The sequence below is a fragment of the Pholcus phalangioides genome, unplaced genomic scaffold (assembly GCF_987345545.1).
Source record: "Pholcus phalangioides strain wild (caught in Gottingen) unplaced genomic scaffold, Ppha-v1.0 ptg000037l_1, whole genome shotgun sequence".
In the NCBI taxonomy this organism is placed as follows: domain Eukaryota; kingdom Metazoa; phylum Arthropoda; class Arachnida; order Araneae; family Pholcidae; genus Pholcus; species Pholcus phalangioides.
This window is the reverse complement of record NW_028301624.1, coordinates 14,528-37,339: the sequence shown is the minus strand read 5'-3', so window position 1 is coordinate 37,339 and position 22,812 is coordinate 14,528. Positions and strand designations below refer to the sequence as shown.

The 22,812-nt window shown below is 35.3% G+C and overlaps 1 protein-coding gene and 1 long non-coding RNA gene across 3 annotated transcripts in view; one reads left to right on the top strand and one right to left on the bottom strand.

Moving 5' to 3' along the window:
- Positions 1 to 22,812, top strand: part of LOC149065854 (uncharacterized) — a 43,216-nt gene that overhangs the window by 14,621 nt on the left and 5,783 nt on the right. Inside the window, exons 4-7 of one of the 2 annotated variants that reach the window (XR_016195587.1) lie at positions 7,315 to 7,339; positions 12,657 to 12,788; positions 18,032 to 18,095; positions 18,333 to 18,454. This is a non-coding gene — a long non-coding RNA (uncharacterized LOC149065854). The remainder of the gene's footprint in view (positions 1 to 7,314; positions 7,340 to 12,656; positions 12,789 to 18,031; positions 18,096 to 18,332; positions 18,455 to 22,812) is intronic. The other variant, XR_016195588.1, reaches the window with a different exon arrangement.
- On the bottom strand, positions 4,909 to 6,173 carry LOC149065855 (uncharacterized). The gene has a single exon (XM_089253313.1). It carries the CDS (start codon positions 6,086 to 6,088, stop codon positions 4,997 to 4,999), a length of 1,092 nt encoding a protein of 363 aa, XP_089109439.1. The 5' UTR covers positions 6,089 to 6,173; the 3' UTR covers positions 4,909 to 4,996.

The following is a 22,812-nucleotide window of genomic DNA, read 5'->3' as shown; positions in this document are numbered from 1 at the left end:
ATCTAACTCTGATGAATGAATGAAAAATAGGCTTACAGGGCTCCTCCATGGAAATTATATACCAGAAAGTGCTCCATGAGTCAAAAAATTTTGAGAATCGCTGTCATAGAGGAAAGATGCCTAAAAAATAAATACAAACAATTCTTGGATATTATAACATCAAATTCTAATCTCTGGACAAAGCAAGTTAAAAAGAAACTCAAAAAAAAACAAAAACAATTGGATCACTAAAGAAGTAGTTAACAGAATAAATGACAAAGAAAGATAGTACAAAAAATATAAAAAGCACCCAAATATTGTTTCATATGGATTAGAATACCAGAAATATAATAAAGATCTGAAAATGTGTATTAAAAAAATAAAACAGGAGCACATTAGGGATACATTTAGGCTATGCGTAAATAACAAGAAACAGCAATGGAAATTTATAAATCACACAATATTTTAAATAAAAATATAAAGCACAATACACTTCCAATTTTTGACAGCAATAAAATCTAGCAAAAAAATTCACTTCAAAAACTGTAATTGTGAGGAGGAGCAAACAATAGCTAACTCTAACAACTTGATGTATTTTTTCGAAATTAATGATAATGAGATCAAAGAGATTATAAAAAAATTAAAGATTGACAAAGCAAGTGGATATGATCAAATAACCCCTAAGATGTTGAAAATAATTGCCCATTATCACATAGACATAATAAAAACCTAATTAACTCATCTATACTAAATGGATTCTTTTATAGGGAGTTAAAATATGTCATTGTACATCCCATTTATAAAACAGGGGAGACATAACTTATTGAACTACAGACATATCAATTCTTCCCATTTTTTCAAAAGTAATAGAAAAGTGTATGAAAAACAGCTCATTATTTTCTTAAATTATCAGAACTATCCAGCACCTAACCATTAACCGATATGGGTTTCAAAAAGGTAAAAATACAGAAATGGCCATGAATTACTAAGTAATTATTTGAACACCGGATTTAACTATAATAAATATTCAATAACAGTTTTTCTGGATTTAGAAACAGCTTTTTTTTTATTATGTGGATCTAATGATACTAACAGAGAAATTGCCATTAGCTGGTATACCTGGTAATGCATTAAACTGGTTTAAAACATATTACTTTAATAAAAAACAAGCAGTTAAAACAAGTGAAGAAATCATTACATTTCTAGAAGTAAAAAAAGGAGTACCCCAGGGATCAGTTCTTGGGCTGATTTTGTTTCTTGTTTATATAAATGGCTTATTCAAACTGAATATAAATGGTAAATTAATTTCTTTCGCTGATGACACACTACTGTATGTTGAAGATATCAAAATTACAAATTTACTAAATAAAGTTGAAGAGGATCTATTCAAAATCAACAACTGGCTTTAAAAAACACTTAAACTAAATATACAAAAAACAAAATACATATGCTTAAAAACAAGAAATATAAATAATTTAACTAACATAAAAATCAAAATCCATGATCACTGTCCGTGCCAATATATTTCACAATGTAACTGCCATAAAATTGAAAGCGTTCAGGAATACAACCACCTAGGAATAATAATACAAGATGACCTAAAATGGAATTCGTAATGTGTTTCGTTTGTAAATGGAATTCGTTTTATATAGATTAAAAACACAATAGACAATAACTTTCTAAAAGATTTATTTTATGCTTGGATATACTCAATAGTAACATGGAATCACTGCTTGGGGAGGTGCTTATCAAACAAATATACAAAAGCTTGATAATATATATAATAAAATAAGGTCCCTAATAACAAACACCACAGCAAACAATTATGCAACAGAATGTCACAAACTAACTATAAGACAAAACTATATTTATAGACTAATAATATTTTCATTCTTAAACAATAAATGGCTAGAAACAAAACAAAATAGAACCTCATCCAGATTGACTAACATATATCAGAGCCAAGAAAGGCTTTTGTTCACAAATCATTGTAAAATAAGTGCTCATCCAGAGAAAACACAAAAACAACGAAGTCGAAGGAATCATAAGTCATAAAAGGGGGAAAAAGTAGTGAAGAAAAAAAAAATTGGCTTAACTCAGTGGTGGGCAAACTTTTTCTAGGAGTGGGACAAAAAACAGATAGAAAAAATTTTGGTGGGCCAAACATATTTGGCCATTTATTTATAATTGGAATTTTTATGCTTAGAAATGAAGTGAGGAGATGTGTTCTATACTTTGAAGGCTGCCATGGTTTGCTAATGAGACACATTGGTTTACAACTATGAAAAAAAATTGTTATAAGCACAACATAGTGTATATTATGTTCAATTTTTTGCATATGTAAAGAGGTTTTTTTTAATCAATTTCTATTTAAAATTCTCACAATATTTTCCATATCAAAAAATTGGAACAACTCCTTGAATTAATTTTTTAAAGGCATCTAAATTGAAAAGTTCTATACTACTATTTTGAAATCTGCAGCTGGCTGTAGTTTGCCTATCACTAGCTTGACCAAAGAAACAAAACAAAGTGGGTTAATACGATTAAATAGTCGACGTTTGGATTTACCCAAAATTCCAAAACGAACACGGCTATGCGCGTTTCAGAACTATATGAAGTTCCTTCATCAGTAGCAGAAACAAAGAAGAAAGAAAATATTGAAAAAACTTCTTATAGCGGGAGTTACGCGCTGTTGTAGACAAGAGTCAAATTCAAAATGAACCGGCAACAAAAGAGCAAGAGGACGGAAAAAAGAAGAAAAATGGCGGAGCCAATCACAACCGAGAACGTGATAGTGATGCTGATGGAGAAGAATAATTATTGTAGAAACTGTTGCCAGATTTTTGAGAAGGGTGGTGTGCTAGATAGGTCGTTGACCAACAGGTTTGTGTTTTTGTTGATGTGGAATGATTCGAAGAAATCCAAGTCAGATGGTGAGGGACATTTTTGGATGATTTTGGCAGACGAGAAGTCAAATTTATGGTCAAAGGACCAGCAGTGTTGGGCTATGGATGAGCGGTTAAGGTCTTGGTTGATTACGTATCTTCTATGCTAATTTAAAAGGTATTTTAGGGTACGTTTAGTTTGGCCTATATGATAATCCACATTGGCATGAAATGCTGTAGATGCCCCAGTTGTTGAGTGTGTCAATGGGATCTTTTAGTTGAGAGAAACAAAGTTTATTGATGGGGGGTGTGCAACATCCCTTATGGGAGTTGCTTGCCCGGTTCGAACTATCCAGTAATAAGGTGGCAAACGACAAGTGGAAAATGATTGCAAATAAAACTTTCGCATGAAATATTATTTATTAAATTCAATTATAAGTTAATCAATTTTAACAATAGATTAGTATAACGTGGAGCCCTCTATTTGACATTAACAGAAAGATACTGGCTCACCAATTGATGATCATCAACAGTCAAACTTTTATGCTGATCAGACATCCGATGTTGTTAGTCACTTCGACGTAGCTTTTCCCCGCAAGTATCAGTGAAGGTTTCTTGGTTGAGAGCCGGAACACCTTGATCAGCTCCAGGGGGCCTCTCGGTTGAGGGCCGGACCACCTTGTGTAACGTGCCGATGATCCCCCGGCGTAAAAGTCCGTAGTCGCCGTCACGTGATCTGTTGTCATAAATATTACTAATCTGCAGCTGTGATCGTATGGCGACGATCAAGGCCGATCGTGATGTCCGCCTGCGATCGCATGCAAATGAGGTGACCTTGAAGCCGATTGGCTTGATCAGACACGTGCGGTCGGATGTTTTTCCTTAAATACCGGCCGTACGTTGTAACAGGTCTGATTCAGCGTTCATCTTTTCTTGTTCTATTCAACTGAAGCCCTCTAGTAGGACGGTTCACCGTCTTGCTACCGTATCCATTGGCCTTAAGCTGATTTGTTAAAATGCAATAATTTACATTGTTTGAATCCGTTTTCCGGCAGGTCCGGAATCAAAAATATTAAATAATCTTCACAGTCAAAGTTCTTCATTGCTGATCGAGGTGGTCCGGCCCTCAACCGAGAGGCCCCCCGGAGCTGATCAAGGTGGTTCGGCCCTCAACCGAGAGGCCCCCCGGAGCTGAGCAAGGTGGTCCGGCCTTCAAACGAGAGGCCCCCTGAAGCTGATCAAGGTGGTTCGGCCCTCAACCGAGAGGCCCCCCGGGGCTGAGCTAGGTGGTCCGGCCCTCAACCGAGAGGCCCCCTGGAACTGATCAAGGTGTTCCGGCTCTCAACCGAGAAAACTTCTTTGATACTTGCGGGAAAAGGCTAACAACATCGGATGTCCGATCACTATACAAGTTGACTGTTGATGATCATCAATTGGTGAGCCAGTATCTTTACTGTTAACGTCAAATAGAGAGCTCCATGTTATACTAATCTATTGTTAAAATTGACTAACCCTATAATTAATTTGAATAAATAATATTTCATGCGAAAGTTTATTTGCAATCATTTTCCACTTGTCGTTTGCCACTTTATTACTGGATATTTCGAACCGGGCAAGCAACTCCCATAAGGGACGTTGCAGTTGATCAGTTCCAGGGGGTCTCTCGGTTGAGGGCCGGACCACCTTGATCAGTTCCAGGGGGTCTCTCGGTTGAGGGCCGTACCACCTTGATTAGCAATGAAGAACTTTGACTGTGAAGATTAATTAATGTTTTCGATTCCGGACCTGCCGGAAAACAGATTCAAACACTGTAAATTATTGCATTTTAACTAATTATGAGCCTAAGGCCAATGGATACGGTAGCAAGACGGTGAACCGTCCTACTAGAGGGCTTCAGTTGAAAAGAACAAACCAAGGATGAACGCGGAGTGAGAGAGCGTTGTTACAATGTACGGCCGGTATTTAAGGAAAAACTTCCGACCGCACGTGTCTAAGCAAGCCAATCGGCTTCAAAGTTGCCTCTTTGCATGTGATCGCAGGCGGACATCACAATCGGCCTTGATCGTCGCCATACTATCACCACTACCGATAAGTAGTAACATTTATGACAACAACAGATCACGTGACGGTGACTACTGACTTTTACGCCGGGAAATCATCGGCACGTTACAGGTGAAAACCACAGAAAAATTGTATTTTCGAAGGATTTTAGCGATGCGTTGGCTGGTTTTTGGGAAGAAAGGCAAAATGATCAAGTTTTTGTGTTCAGGTTTAGGCTTGGTTTTGGAAGTGTTTTTAATCAGTTCGCTGTGTAAATTATCAATGAGAGAGCTACGGTAGCCACGATCGACTGCTATTGCTCTAAGGATATTCAGTTCCGCATCGAGTAACGTCGGGGAAGAGCAGATATTAATGGCTCGCTTTACGTATGTGTAGAACGAGGCATACTTTTGTGATGGAGGAAGTGCAGAGAGGTTGTGAGGGGGTAGAGAAACAGCAAACGGTTTGCGAAATACCGTGGTAGAGAAGGTTTGTTCATGGCAAGTGACCAATACGTCTAGGAATGCAATTTGGTTATTGTTTTCTTCCTCTATAGTGAATTGAATGCAAGGGTCAATGGAATTGAGAGTATTTAGAATATGGTCAATGTTAGCATTACGGTCAAGAAGAACGAAGCAATCATCAACATATCTGACATAAAAAGGAAAACGAATATCACGGAAGAGTTTTGTTTCAAAATAGTGCATGTAGATGTCACTAAGTACAGGACTGAGAGGGTTTCCCATGGCAAGGTTTTCAGTCATACAATAGAATTGTTTGTTGAAAGAGAACGTATTTTGGTTGAGACAGACCCGAGTAAGGTCTAACAGTTCAGAGATTTCAAATTGGGAAAAATGGAATTCGTTAAGTCTGGTCTCCAGACCTCGAAGAGCGCCTTCTACAGGGACATTCGTAAAAAGAGACTTTACATCAAAAGAGGCCATTTTTGTGTTAACGGGATTGAAGGTATGGAGTTTTTGCGCGAATTCAACTGAATTTCTCGTAGTGTGTGTGTTATTGCAAGAGAGTGGTGAAAATATTGAGACAAGGTGTTTCGCAAGCTTGTAAGAGGCAGTGCCGATATTCGAGACTATGGGTCGGTGTGGAATATCGGGTTTGTGGACTTTGGGCAGTGTGTAAAACCTGGTGCAAAACGCAACCGATGGGGTGAGAGCTTTTTTCATGGTTTGAGATAGAATCTGACAAGATTTTATGGCTGACTTGACCGTGCTAAGTTCCTGCGAGCTGGGGTCTTTTTGTATGCTTTGATATGGGCCACCATTAATTAGAGTTGAGGATTTCTCAACATAATCCGATTTTCTTTGGGTTATCCAAAGAAAATAGTTTGGATACTACAGAAAAAACACCTTGGAAAATATTAGTCTAAAACTGACATATTTTGTATGCATAGCATTCATTGTATGTGTGGGTGATATAACGTTTCCTCACACAAAAAGGAGCAAATTTTTTCAATATTCAAAAAATTTTAAATTTCATCGCCACAATAGTTGCAGTTCTTATCTATAGATGACACTGTAAAAAGAATTTCCGATTCTAGTGTCACCTTTGGCAATAAAGATAACTATTCTTAATACAAAGTTTTGTTATTTAATAAAATCCTGTCCTTTTGTGCAAACTAAATCATCTATGTTTTTTGAATGAATTACTATTTAACGAGCCGGGGGAGACATAACAAACTGCATGGTACTTTTCTTTACCTCTTTACTGATACATCCTTACTTACAGAGCACTCACGAAAAGACGCTATTCCTCGAGCACTGAAATATGAACTGAACTTTTCTTTCAGTAGAATCTCTTTTGCTGAAAGCTCGGAATTATTCTCTTGTAAATGGAAATGACATTTCACTTCTGAAAATATTTTTGCAATCAAGCAGTAATGAAACCCACAGGATATATAGGCCTATCAGTTTTGAGACAATAAATTAACATTCAGATAGCGTAGAGTACCAAACTGATGCCTAGAAATTCTCTTGGGAAGCCTTCATGTCATTATTACGAGCCAACCCAGGCTATTCTGCCAAATAATGAATGTTAAATTGCCAGATCACTAAATAACAAGTGTTAAATCACAGAAGCTATCAACTAAGTCAAGGAAAAGTCACAAAGTTAACCACAGTCATCAAAGTAGCTAAATAACTGTTGAATATCGCCAAAATCGCTAAATAAAAAGTATTAAATCATCAATGGCACCAAATAAGTCAAGCTAAAGTCACCAACTTTTCCTTTAGGTATGTGGTAAATGTCATAGGTGCAACAAAAATTATCAGATGATCAAGCTCATTTATCTCCATTTTTGCATAACTTTTTACTTGTGTTGTCTTGGGTAATATTGAATTGCCTAAACCGTTTTTCTTCTATGTTTTAATTGAGCATATTTGTTACTTAACAGGATGGTTCATGTCAAATTGGCAGATGTAAGTAATTTTTTATGTGTGCTACTTTAAACAGTGCTTCATGCCATTTTACTTGATTGATACATTTTTTTATTGCATACAAATTATTAGATTTCTGGATAGAGTAATTTGCATAATAATAGAAAAGAAGGTTTTCTACTTCGAGGTGGGAGAACTTACTTTTGTCATTACCATTTCATTGTAAAACATGACACTTTACTAGAGTGTTTTTTCTCCCCTTAAACTTTACTGCCCACACAACATCGGAATTTCTGTCAAGGTCTATTGCTATCCTTGTTCTGCACTATTCATATTTTCTGACAAAGGGTGGGAATTTTGGATAGTGAAGGTTGAATATCCTTATATATTAGCAAGGAATCATATTGCTGGTCTTGGTTATTGTGGCCATATCATAGCTGCCAACCCTCCCGAATTTTAGCTTCATCTCTCGACCTCCCAAAAAGTTCTTAAGTATAAAAGTTTTAGTATAAAATACGGGTTCGCGAGAAAATCTCCTTAATTTTCATTTTCAAAAGTTGGCAGCTATGTCATATGTATGCAGTACAGAGATAAAAAGTACAGATATTTTTCACTCTACAAATTTACATTCAACTTTAAATCATCAAAGCTGCCAGGAACTATGACAAACCATTGAGAGATGATGCTGTTAATGAATCATTTAGTGGTGGTTTTTTAAGTCTAGATCTTGCTATACTGTATAGTGGACATCATCTATCAAGAGTGACAAACTATGAATACTTTTTTTTGTGGAGTCTTACACTCACTAAACTTGACTGAGAAAAAGATGCCCATAACAAATATGGATGTCATATATTTCAAAAATAAAGCAACCCAATTAAAAATGTAATTAGAAACATTATAAACAATATATACACATGATAAAATATTATACAATGCCCATAAAGAATACTTATGGTTGTCTTATTCTAAGTATGAATAGCTTCTCGATTCACCCAACATATTTATCATACTTCTTTTTAAACGTGTCAATTGTGTTGCAATTTACTACTTCCGGGGGTAAGCTATTCCATTTATTGACAACCATATTAGAGAAAAATTCCCTGCAACACCATAACATTGCATTGTCCCTCACCAATCGATACTGGTGTCCCCTTGTAAAAGCAGTCGATTGGCGGTGTACTAAAAGTTCATGGTCCATTCTATCCATCCCATTGAAAATTTTAAACACTTCGATCATATCTCCCCAACACCTGCACTCATCCAATGTAAACATTTATACAAAAATTGCCACGTTTTTAAGACAAATAATTTATTTGTCTTAAAAACGTGGCAATTTTTGTATAAATTAAAACCAGGCAAAGTTACTCATTTTTTGTGACAATGTAAGCATATTCAAAAAATGGAGTCTCTCTTCATGTGCCAATAAGGACACGTGTAGCTCTTCTCTGCACCCCTTCAACCAAGTCTACATCCCTCTGTAGGTATGGTCTCCAAAACCTTACAGCATACTCCAGTACAGGACGAACTAAACCTCGAAAAAGCGGAAGAATGACTTTAGGAGAACGCAAAGAGACTTTTTTGAAAATGAGACCAAGCATTCTATTCGATTTTTTGACCACCGCTGAACAAACATGTTCAGAAAACCTAAGCCGCTCGTCAATAAGAATTCCCGAATTGGTGACCCTAGCTGCATCCGGGATAGTGACACCATTCAAGTCGTAATAGAACCGTGGGTTGTTCGAACCAAAATGAGCAACCATGCACTTATCAACGCTAAATGTCATGCTCCATTCATTTGCCGATGCTGCAATCCTGTTTAAGTTGGTCTGGAGCAACTCCCTATCGCTATGATTCCCGAGTACCCCCATTAGCTTCACATCATCTGCGAATTTGCTAGTTATCCCATCGATACCCTGATCGAGTTTATCGATAAAAAGTGAAAAAAGTATGGGGCCAAGGACACTTCCTTGAGGAACTCCACTTGTGACACCTGTCCGACCAGAGAATTCCCCGTTCACCATAACTCGTTGCGACCTATCTCTTAACCACGATTCTATCCAATTCAGCAAGTTGCCCCCAATTCCAATCTTGTGTAAACACTTCAAGAGTTTACCATGTTGGACTCGATCGAATGCCTTCTGAAAATCAAGGTAAACAACAGCTACATTTTTGCTCTTACCCAAAGCCTTAGTCACGTGATCATGGAAGCAAAGGAGGTTAGTTAGGAGGAGGGAGCTCGTCAAACTCACTGGACGATAATTGGACACAGCTTCTCTACTACCCTTCTTAAATATCGGAACAACATTAGCAAGTTTCCAATCCCTTGGGACGATACCCTCAGCAACACTACTCCTGTATATCTGTGCGACTGGCCCTAACAATTCATTAGCACATTCCCTGAGGACCCTGGGATATATATATCATCTGGTCCTGGTGCTTTGCTCGCACATATATTTTTTAGAAGATTTAGGACCTCCACATCTTCCACTTGAATATCGTTGAGGATTTTATTTCCCCATGCAACACCCATATATTGAATATCATTATCTTTGTTAAAAACCATCGCGAAAAAGTCATTGAAAGCACTACACATGCTGACTTTGCTCTCTAACCTAGAGCCTTCTATCGACAGGGGGCCAACCGTCCCCTTACATCCATTATTGATATATCGAAAAAATGATTTTGGGTCAGAGCCAATGTTATCTGCCAACCTAGATTCAACTTCCTTTTTACTATCCCTTATCGCTTTCTTCAACACTCTTCTTTTGTGAGTAAACAATGATAGGTCACCTCGTCCACTTTTATACTCCCTGAATGCTCTTTTTTTTCAAGATAGAGGTTGCGCACGCTATCAGTGAACCATAGAGGGTCCATTGTACAAACACACCTTTTTCGAACAAAGGGTATGATGTCGTGCAAAACAGAGGACAGTTTCATACTAAATTCCTTCCATTGACTTGCCACCCCTACTGATTCCAACCGGTCTTTGAAAATTTCTGCTAACCTTCTCAGAACATCAAAGTTAGTTCTTCGAAAAGAAGGAACCGGTCTTTTGTTATCAACCTTATCCGAGGAAAAGTTAAAGTGAAATCTGACGATACGATGATCACTGGAAGAAAACTCTTCCCCTACCGAAACATGTTCAACAAGATCCTCAGAACTAGTGAGAACTAAATCCAAAATAGCAGTACCCCTAGTGGCTTCTGATACATGCTGGTACAAAAAATTTTCGAGCACCAACTTAAGAAAGGCTCTTTCATACTAATTTCCAGATGAAAGGTTCTCCCAATCAATACCTGGGTAATTGAAATCCCCTAGTATGAGAACCCTCTTTCGCTTACACATGTAGGAAATTTCATCATGCAATTTGGCGATGTAGTTTGGATCCCTATTTGGTGGATTGTAACAAACCCCAACAATAAGTTTATGACGTCTTTTGTTCTCAAGCTCAACCCATACAGTTTCAATATCACTTCTCTTCACGTTACACTCTCTAGCCTTCAAACATGATTTCACGTATATCAACACTCCACCCCCTTTCCTATCCGATCCATTTCGCAAAAAAGCATCGTATCCTAATAAATCTGTTATTTAAATGATTACTTAATTCAGTGACAGCCATTTCTGTTTTTTTGAAAGGGGTCACACAAGTATTATGTAAGCAGATTTTCAGCCATTTTTGACCCCTCCTCTTGTCAGCAAAACACTGACCACCACCCCCCTCCCCCCCTGTCAGCAACATTTTGTCAGCAGCTTAGAATATTTCATATCTTCAAAAAGGGGTGGTTGATGACGTAAACAACCTTCAAACCCCCCATCCCCCAACCCTTGTCATAAAAACTCAGCAAATCCGAAACCCCCCCCCCCGATGCTGATGTAATACTTGAATGACCCCAAAGCCATATTGGTTAGGTGCAAATAAATTTTTGTTATTCAAAAACTGACAAGTTGTTTTTAATGCATTTTTCTATTATTTTAGAAAAAAACTGGAAGAATTGATATCTGTCTATAGTTCGCCAAATCATTCATATTCCCTGCTTTATAAATTGGGTGTACAAGAGCACATTTTAATTTGTCATAAAATAATCCATTCGTTATTAATGAGTCCACAATGTTTTTAATAATATCAAAGTGATAAAAGGGGAGATGATTTTAAGCATTATAGGCGTTAATTTATCGTAACCACTTGCTTTATTATCTTTTAATTCTGCTATTCCTTTTAACGTTTCATTAGAAGTTTCTGAGTAAAACATAGAGTTAATGTAATTATTGTATATACTTTTTGAGTATTGTGCAAGGGCAGTTTGTAATTTTTTCCGTATCATCCAAATTTCTTCTAATAAAGTCATGATTAAAACTTTCAGCTGTATCTTTAGGATCTTGGAAATCTGGTAGGGTGTTTTGTTTCACATTTTTGTTCCGTATGTTTTCATTGATGCGTTTCTCCATTGTAGTCTTTTGTTTTTTTCACATGTGTCAAACATATCTTTAATATATTTTTGCCTTGTGTTTTTAATGATTTTTTTTTAATTTCTGTCATAATTTTCATATTCTATCTCATAGGATAATATGTATGGGTGCTTCTTATATTTTCTATATAATTTTTCTTTGATGTTTATTTTTTCTATAATTTCTTTACTTATCAATTTTTTTGCACATTTTTATATATTTTTTAACCTTCTTGGTCCAAAGACCTGAATTTAGCATCAAAACATCCATGAGATGCTTGTATTTATTTTGGATACATTCCTTGCCCAAGATACTTTTTAGATTTATGTGAGAAATAAAATTTTCAAATTTATAATTTATTACCGTTATTTGCTGATTTAACTAATTTTTTTTCTCTTAGTTCCCTTTCCAAAAAAATTATATATCCAATTATTGGGTAGTGGTCAGTTATGTGTGTTTTATATACCTTAAATTGCTGAGTTGTATTTTGTTTTGTTCTATAGAAGACATGATCAAGGCATGTTTTAGTTCCAGTAGTCTCTCTCATTATGTTTTCATGTAAGCTTATAAAACCATTTATTGACATTATGTCCAGGTATTGTGATGTTTCTCTATCTTGACTATATAAGTTAATATTGATATCTCCAACTATATTAAATTATTATTTTTTGAATTTTTCGTATAAAACTCTAGTTCTGTATTGAATTGGGAAAAATTGTGTATGAGTGAGAGCAATAAAGTAGCACTATTTCTGTTATAATCTGAGAGACTTATACATAAATCCTCTGCTGTTACAAATTTGAATTGTTTTTCCTGTATTATTTTGATGTTTTTGTTTATATGATTACCCCTACTGTTTATGAAACAATTGTAATCAATCTAATTTTCCCTTTCATTTATAAAATAGCTATGGACTCCATCGCTCTCTATCCATATTTCACACAAACGAATCACATCAACAGGTTCATTTAATGATCTTAGGAACACTAGTAAATTATCATAATTTGTTCTTAGACTTTGAATGTTCAGTATCAAGAATGTGAGTACCTTCTTTGTTTTGTTCGCTGTATTTATTGAGATTATTTATTATAATTATGTTATTACATATATTCTTGAGAATACTCTTTGGAAGGATTTCTATAACTGGAAAATATTCTGAATTACTATTATTAATAACTTGAGAATAATTCTTACTATTTTCGATAATATTCCCCAGTAATGTATAAAAGCAGTCCTTCTAGAGAATATTCTCAAGGAGATTATATATATAACTATTATAAATAACAGGAGGATATTCTCATCAGAACTTATAAGAATATTCTCAAGTTATTTATAATAGAAATTCCTCCGAGAATATTCTCCTAAAGATTATTCTCGAGAATTTCCAGGATTGTTTGGTTTAAACCACGTTGGTTTAAACCTTGGTTTTAACCAAGTGGTTTTTTTCAAAAAATCAAATAAAAGTTACCTAAATATCATTTTTTTCCCTTGAAAAGTATCATATTAGTTCATTATTAGCCAAAATGTTTCATTTTTACCACATTTTATATCCTTGGGGTATATTCTGATGGTATATCTTTAAATGACATAAGATTTTATAAGTGGTTTTTTTGAAAAAGTCTCATAAAAGTAGCCAGAATATATATACATTTTTCATATGAAGTATCTTAGTCGTTCAAAGTTATATATAAAAGCCAAAATTTCTCATTCTTGCAACATTTTCTAACCTTTGGCTACATTCTAATGCTCTATCTTTAGCAAATTCATGAATAAGGATTGCATTACACATCTAAATGTAGTGGTGTATTATCTCACAGGGTTTCTTTTTCCCTTCACAAAGAAGCAGCAACAGTAGTGACACCATCATGCTAGGGGCAGGTCGTCCTATAATCCAATAAAGACACCAGCTGTCCTTAAAGGACAAAGACTAGTGTACTAGTTGTTACATTACCTCACATACATTTTCATTTTCTTTCCCATAAGAAGTAGCACATCTCCTACTGTATATCTCCCAGTCTTAATATTCAATAGTTGTTTTTTTTATACTTTCACACACACACTGTTAAGCCCAGTTAATCAAGATTCTACTGTATAGTAGTAACAGATTTATGAAAAATAATCAGCTGTATACAGGGTGATTATAATTTAAGTTTTGATTCCAAAACTATACAATAAGTACTGGTCAGAATTTGAAAATTTGCATTGATATTTCTTTTTTTAGTTTAAGTTTAGTTTTAGTTAAGTTTTTCTTTAGTTAAGTTTAACTTATCCTTAGGATAAGTTTCTTTCGCAAAAGGAAAAAAAAGTGCAAAATGTGTAAGTAGATGATGCTGTACTTGGCCAGCAGTATAATCTATTTTGTGCAACCACATCATTTCGGCACTTCCACAGCATCAGTGTGTGGATAGAACTTCTATCAAGATGCACATTGCAATTCCAGCAAAGCAGCTGCTGAAGACCCATTTTGACAGGGTGCACCTTAACCCTTGCAACTTCTGGCTGTGGGGGTACCTCAAAATGTTATAAACAGTGGTCAGATTGCAAACTTTGGTGAATTGCAATCTCCAACGCATTCCCTATATGTTAGAAGTTCCTCAGTAATATTAACGGGATGGGGAAGGGCGCGCGTTTGGTTTAATAAAGCTGAATTGCAAGCACATCCACATTATGACCATGGCATACTCCGATTCTGTTGTTGAACAATAATTTTTGTGCTTTCAACCTCATTGCCAGAACACGCAGTGGACAACATATTTAAAATTTTTTAAGTTGTAGTTATTTGTTCAATTACTTCGTTTTTTGTGATGTTTCCATGAATTATGAAATCGTGAAATGCTATAATTAAGGTATCATTCTGCCATGACTGGCTATCGTTTCCATTCTGCGAGCAAATTTCCCACATGTTGGATGATGTCATTAATTTTACATTTTTAAGTATTTTTTCCCCTTTATCAAATAAAGTTGAATTTTTTCAGGAATATTCATGTCAACAATTTGTATAACAAAGCAGTTGAATACATAAGCCTATTCTAGGTTTGTAGCATTCAATTGTCTTCTGTATTTTTAGGGCATGCAAAGGCATATACGACATATACAAAAGCTGAGCGAAGAGCTTGAAATGAAAGTGCTTCATTCATCAAAAACGATTATGTTGACATTGAACAGTAAAATGTTAATAAATCTTTTAAAACGAAGATGGACAATGCAGTAAAACCATCTGGTTCACCCTGACTTATGTACATTAGACCTTGTAATTTACAAACTTTGCACTGTGCTTTTCAAAGTGGTCTCAACAGAGCATCATTCTTAAAAATTTACACGCCTTTATATTTTGCTGTGCATTTTTTCAGAGAGTTGACAGACTCTGCACTTTGGAATACTCCAAAAAGAATGTAGTTTTTATTGTGAGGAGAGACAGTAAAAGAAAATTACTAGTGGTTGCTAGTGCACCATGTAATTTTGGTTTAGCTCCAGTCAATCTTATAGGAAAGTGAAATATTTGCTATGATTTTTTTGTTAAGGATTTTTATTATGCTACGATTATATATATATTTATCATAGCTGCCAAGTCTCCTGAATTTTTCGGGAATCTCCCGAATTTTAGCTTTATCGCTGGACCTCCTGAAAAGTTCTTAAATCTCCAGAATTTTTACGAAAATTGCACAAAATCCCTAATTGTCCCTAAAAATTTCCTACTTCGTTAAAAAAATCCCCTCTTATGAAAACAATCCCCAAGGAATTTTTTGTGGGGCATGATGCCTCTTTTTTTTCCCCCCTTTCGAACTGACGCCACACATCGTAAATGGGGAATTTCCCTTTTTAAGGAAGTTTTACAAACCCTCTGATGGTAACAAGAAAGTTGTTTGTCTTATCGTGCAGGGAAATAGCCAAGCAGTCAATAGTCCTGGATAATAATTGAAGATTATAGTGACACGCATATGATCAAAATTTCTTTTGTTGAAGTTATGTGCGTGCAATATAACAAAACATGAATACTGATAAGCAAAAACATATTTAATCAATTTTAAAGATACTTATTCCGATGAATTTCCTTTCATCAAACGTTCCAGAAGAGGGCAACTTTTCCTTTTTGTACAAGTTGTGTTACGGACATAAACATCGGTCATGGAAAGACTGCCATCATCACTCGTGAAATGAAAAAAAAACCATCAAGCAAGTGTCACAAAAGGTCAGTGTTCTTCAAAAATTGACGGTGTTTTCCTTCATCTTCCAATGATTTTGGGGTCATTCGCGCAGAATGTTTGTTCACAGCGTTTCTGATTGAACACAATATTTATTTTTACATCATTGATCCTCCAATTTCACTTATTTTTCGCTTAGGAATTTTATTCCTAAGGGTTTCACTTCCACGTGTGTAAAATCCCTATTTTAATTTGACTTCAGTTTTTGAGTAGGAATTTTATTCCCTACGCTTTAACTTTTATGTTTGGGAAATCCCTATTTTATTTGGAAAAATCCCTATTGTATTTATTAGGGAGTGGTTTTAGCATAAAAAACGGGTTTGCGCGAAAATCTCCTGAATTTTCATTTTTAAAAGTTGGCAGCTATGATATATATGTTGTCTAAGGAGGTACCCCATCCTATGTTTTTTAATTTTTCGAGTGGGAGCCATGCCTTTTGATATAACAACCATTGAATATAACATCCATTTTCAATGGAACGATGGGGTATGCTATAACGAGCATAGACTGCTGTTATAACCAGGCATACTTTATAACAAATAATTGGGTTATTCTTGCTTTGCTGTTCTATTACCAAGTTTTTTAGTAATATTGTTCCTGATGAATATTATATTCTTGTTGCTTCAACCATGTCAGGTTTCTTAGAATTTTAAAAGCATCATTTTGGTTAATTTTTGCATTTGCAAAGTTTTTTCATAATCGTGGTCATCTTCATTTTGATTGGAAGAAGAATTTTTTATTTTATGTGATGATTTTTTTTATTCTTCAGAAAAAAAATTAAGAAAACTGACTTTTTTTTTTTTGAAAAGTGTTTTGAAAAGTGAAAAAGTTTTCATGTAATTGAGGTTCCCTCGCATTTTTCAATTTGGTGATTCTTGTATTGATCATCCTAGGAAATTTCAGGCATTCTTCGTTAGAATTTTGCACTGGACTATTTTTCTCTTGGTCTTCAATATATAGTGTGATCATGAAACATGGCCTTTGACCTTGTATGGCCTCCATCACTCACCAAAAAAGTGAGTTCATTCTTCAGTAGGGAGAAATGAAAAAAGAGGACTCGGCAGCAACCCTGAAGAATATTTCCTTTTTTTTCCCCATATCTCCCTATTGAAGAATGAACCTTCTTTCTTCGTCATGAAGGCATACAATATCAGAGGCTTCTTTCTGTGGTCACACTATAGGGCATACCCAACACTTTCAGGCATGCATCAATCCCCAGTTTATTCTCCAAAAGAATGTTTAGGAAGTTCATGTGTATAGTCCACTAGTAGTAGCTTTTTTATCTGGTGTATTGAATGTGGCTCTAAACTGTGGGCCTGGTCATGGCCTCCACAAGGGTGGGGGCTGGCAGGACCCTGGGATGATTCTCATCATTTTTTGTTTTGTTCATACTATAAATTCATTGTAAAGGGCCCCCCTAAAAGTATGATCTGGGGGCCATAAAAGATTCCAGCCTAGGGGCCTCTACTCCAGGATGTTGGGCTATGCCCCTGGTCTAATTAGCCCATCAGAAAGCATGAAATGACTGGTTTGGGGTGGGAGAGAAACCCCTTTTTCTTTTAATTTGAAAATTTTTTGATGAAAGCTTAGTTTTTATGTGTCTTTTTTTTTTTTCCTAGTAGTTTTACGCACACAAAAATACAGTTGAACTCGGTTAAAATAAGCACAGTTGTAACGACACCTCGGTTATAACAAAATGTCTATAGTTATTTTTTTAAGAGGGTTTTAAATTATTCATTTGAGTGGTCCATGCCATAATATGCTTCAGTATTGATCTCTTTCTGGTTCTGCGACAGCATGGGTGGTTTTAAACCTGTTTATGACATTAGACAGAGTGAGAAATATCTTCTGTAAGTATATTGCAGTTGGTGCTCATTATAATGACCCACATTCATCCCATCGAAAATGAATGTATATTGGAAGGTGTTATACTAAAAAGAAAAACATAGTTTATTCATTATATAAAAACATTTAGGACTTAATGGTCGCTATAACTTGAGGGTCATTGTAATGAGTGTGACTTAATGTTCATAGATTTTTTTTTTCAAATTAAAATTAGGAAATTATTTCCAACTTTCAGGTATAATAAAGGAATTTCTCTAAATGGTGATCAAAAAGTCAGTCTTCTCATTCTATCATAGCAGGTAATTTTTGAAGTTTCAATTCAGTATTTTAATGAAGAATCATGCAATTTGGCATCAGGCTTTTATCATTCATATGTTCATATCATTCACTTCAGGTTTTTATTGTTAGGTTTGGTTCTTCTAGTTCCTTTATTCATTTTTGATTGAATGATTTTTTTATGCATAAATATGTTTATGTATCAAAGAATTGGATAAATGTCTTTATTAATTTATGACTTTTTATTTTAACTCTTTCAGACCTCTATGAAAGTATAGTCAACTCTTCTATTACAATATCGCCTGTTATCTTGCTGCAAATGTTGCATAATGTTTTTCCATCATTTGCTGCAAAAGTGGAACATGGTGGATTTGAGCAACAGGTAACAAAACTGTGTTCATGTCTGGTTCATTTGCCTTCTTTATGACATGAAATATAGAAGAAATACAGAAGAAAAAAAGATTCTATTGAGCCATTTCACTAAGGGTGGGCTATTATCAAGGTTTGATAATGGCTTGCTCCTGACTGAAAAGAAAAATTCTGGGGGGAACTCTGGTATATAATTTTGCAACTTGAATGCTCAGTTGGTAGATGTTGAATTTAAAGAAAATTCATGATGAAGGTGGATAGCTAATTCACATGAAATTACTATGCAGTGGGGGGACTCCTGGTATACCAGTATAATACATAGTAACTTACATGCATTAGCATTATTGAATTACACACTTTCATTTTCTTGTAATCTTAGAAGTTATTTTTTCATTTTAACACATTATTCACCTGTCAACTCATGTTTTTGTACTCATTTGTAGCCAGTGTGACCAGTGAGCTTTTCCCTGAAAAACTGGTCTACAATGTATTAATTGAAATGATAATGGTTCTTTTTTTTTTTATATATAATTTTTTTTTTAATATATTTTTTCTCAGATTACTCATAATTTACTTGAAATATAAAAAATGCCACAGAATCTCCCTTACCTGGTCAAAGTGAAATTACAACTTAACCATATATGCTTTTCTAAACATTCCCATGAGAAATTTTTAATACAAATAAAATGCCACAACAGGCAAAATGCCCAACGTGGTGGCTGAGAAAAAGATGCCCATAATAAATATGGATGTCATATATTTTAAAAATACAGTAACTCAATTTTAAAATGCAATTACAAACAATATATATACATGAAAAAATATACAATGCCCATAAAGAATACTTATGGTTGTCTTATGCTAAGTATGGATAGCTTCTCGATTTACCCCCAAAATGTTTATTGTATTTTTTTTTAACGTGTCAATTGCATTAGAATTTACTAACTTCTGGGGTAAGCTATTTCATTTATTAACAACGATATTAGAGAAATTCCCTGCAACACCATAACCTAGAATTGTCCCTTACCAAACGATACTGGTGTCCCCTTGTAAAAGCAGTCGATTGGCGGTGTACTAAAAGTTCATGGTCCATCCTATCCATCCCATTGAAAATTTTGAACACTTCGATCATATCTCCTCGACCCCTGCATCAATGTAAACATATTCAAAAAATGGAGTCTCTCTTCGTGTGCCAATAAGGACACGTGTAGCTCTTTTCTGCACCCATTCAACCAAGTCTATATCCCTCTGTTGGTATGGTCTCCAGAACCTTACAGCATACTCCATTCCAGGACGAACTAAACCTCGTAAAAGTGGAAGAATGACTTTAGGAGAATGCAAAGAGACCTAAGCATTTTATATGCTTTTTTTTTTGCCACTGCTGAACAATGTTCAGAAAACCTAAGCTGCTCGTCAATGAGAATTCCCAGAATGGTGACCCTAGTTACATCCGGTATAGTAGCACCATTTAACTTGTAAGAGAAATGCGGGTTCCATACAAAATGAGCAACCATGCACTTGTCAATGCTAAACATCATGCTCCAGTCCTGTTTGAGTGTGTCTGGAGCAACTCCCTGTCGCTTTGATTCCTGACTACCTCCATTAGCTTCATGTCATCTGCAAATTTACTAGTAATCCCATCGATACCCTGATTGGGGTTATCTTTAAAAAGTGGGAAAAGTATGAGGCCTAGGACACTTACTTGAGGAACTTCATTTGTGAAATCTGTCCCCAACCAGAGAATTCCCCGTTCACCATAATCCGTTGTGACCTATCTCTTAACCATGATTCTATCCGATTCAGCAAGTTGCTCCCAATCCTAATCTCATGTAAATGCCTCAAAAGTTGCCCTTTCCCAAAGCTTTAGTCATAAGATCATAGAAGCAAAAGAGGTTAGTTACACATGACTTTCCCTTCCTGAACCCATGCTGATTATCCGAAAATACATTATTTTTGTCTATCCACTTAACCAATCACCTTTTGATAATAATTTCCGAAATTTTCGAGAAGGAGCTCATCAAACTCACTGGACAATAATAGGACACAGTTTCTTTACTACTTTTTTTAAATATCAGAACAACATTAGCAAGCTTCCAGTCCCTTGGGATGATACCGTCAGCAACACTATTTCTGTAGATCTGTGCGACTGGCCCCAACAATTCATTAGCACATTCCCTTAGGACAGATATCATCTGGTCCTGGTGCTTTGCTTGCACATACATTTTTTTAAAAGATTTTGGACTTCCACGTCTTACACTTGAATTCCGTTGAGGATTTTGTCACCCCATGCAACACCTGTACATTGAATATCATTTTCTCTATTAAAAATCGACACGAAAAAGCCATTGAAAAGTCACTACACATGCCCACATTGCTCTCTACCCTAGACCCTTGTATCAAGAGGGGGGCAACTGTCTCCTTAAATCCATTATTGACATATCTAAAAAATGATTTTGGGTCAGAGCCAATGTTATCTGACAACCTAGATTCAACTACCTTTTTACTATCCCTTATCACTTTCTTCAATGCCTTTCTTTCATCAGTAAACAATGACAGGTCACATTGTCCACTTTTATACTCTCTGAAGGCTCTTTTATTTTCAAGATAAAGGTTACAGACACTATCCATGAACCATAGGGTGCGCTATGTACAAGCATGCTTTTTTCGAACAAAGGGTATGATGTCATGCAAAACAGGGAAAGCTTCGTATTAAATTCTTCCCATTGACTGACCACCCCGACTGATTCCAACCAGTCTTTGAAAACTTTCGCGAACCTTCATCTCAAAACATCAAAGCTAGTCCTCAGAAAACAAGGAACCAGTCTTTTGTTATCAATCTTACTCGAAGAAAAGTTACAGAAAAACTAATGAGACTGAGATCACGGGAAAAAAACTCATCTCCCACCGAAACATGTTCAACAAGATATTTGGAACTAGTGAGAACTAAATCCAAAATAGCAGTACCCCTAGTGGCTTCTGATATATGCTAATAAAAAAAATTATCGATCACCAACTTAAGAAAATGTCTTTCATATTGATTTCTAGCCAAAAGGTTCTCTCAATCGATACCTGGGTAATTGAAATCCCCTAATATAATAACCCTCTTATGCTTACACGTGTAGGAAATTTCATTATGAAGTTTGGCAATGTAGTTTGGATTCTATTCAGTGGATTGTAACAAACCCCTAAAATAAATTTATCATGTTTTTTGTTTTCTTGCTGAACCTATATACAGTAAAACCTCATTAAGTCGGCACCCTGATAAGTCGTCATTTTTCTTCAGACCCTTGCAGCTCTCATAGACTACAATGTTATTAAACCTTCGTTTGCTCGTCGCTAATTTCGGTTAAGTCATCACTATGAAAAAGTTTGAGAAAGAGGAACAGACTATTTTTATGGCTCCCATTAAAAAAAGAGCTTGTTAACAGCATCGCCATATGCTTAAAAGTCACCATAAAATACTATAAATCCAAACGGAACAGTTTAAGTAACGAAAGTTACGCTGGGGAAATTCATTTGCCAACTAAGGTTTTTGGAACGTTGAGGACTGACTGTTCAAGCTGGATCTCATTTCTGCCTGGGCTCCATTGGAGAAACTGGACAAACCGCGAGACACCCAAGCTCTGTCACAAGAAGCGAAACGGTGAGGCCAAGTTGAGGTCTTCTGTTTACTTTTCCCTGCCCAGGGCCCCTCCACTAAGTCAAAACTGTTCAAGATTATTTTGTAGTTGCATCATGAAGTACTGATGAAGAATTAAAATACTAAAATTAAATTTGATGCATATGTAAAATTAATGTGCAATAGAGAGTTCTGTTATGAAGAAAAGCTACCTATTCTAACAACTGCTCTATTAGTCTATAAATTAAAAATTACTAGTATAAATCAAAGTGTACAGTACATTTTTCCACAATAATTTAAGTAATAAGAGATAAAAAAGTTAAAAAATTGCTATTATTTTTTCTTTCACAATCTATAAATTTTATTAATATTGTTATTTTGATTCATATTTTAATAAATGTGATATTACTTTAAATTTATACGATTTTCATAACATTGCACATTAAAACTGACGGAACTCCTCTTAAGTCGTCACTCCGCTTAAGCCGTCATAATTTTTTGATAACTTGAGGTGACGACTTATCAAGGTTTTACTGTAGTTTCAATATCAGTTCTCTGCACGTTGTACTCTTTTTGCCTTCAAACATGATTTTACGTATATCAAGACTCCATCCCCCTTTCTTATCTAATCTATTTCTTAAAAAAATATTGTATCCGGAGATGTGATGCGGATACGATCCAATAATGAATTGGTACATGCAGGAACATGTGTTGTAAGTGTATTTGTGGCCCTAACATATTTGTGTCCAAAC

Coding starts and splice junctions, on each gene's coding strand:
- LOC149065855 (XM_089253313.1), bottom strand. CDS start 6,088: ATGAAAAAAGCTCTCACCCCATCGGTTGCGTTTTGCACCAGGTTTTAC.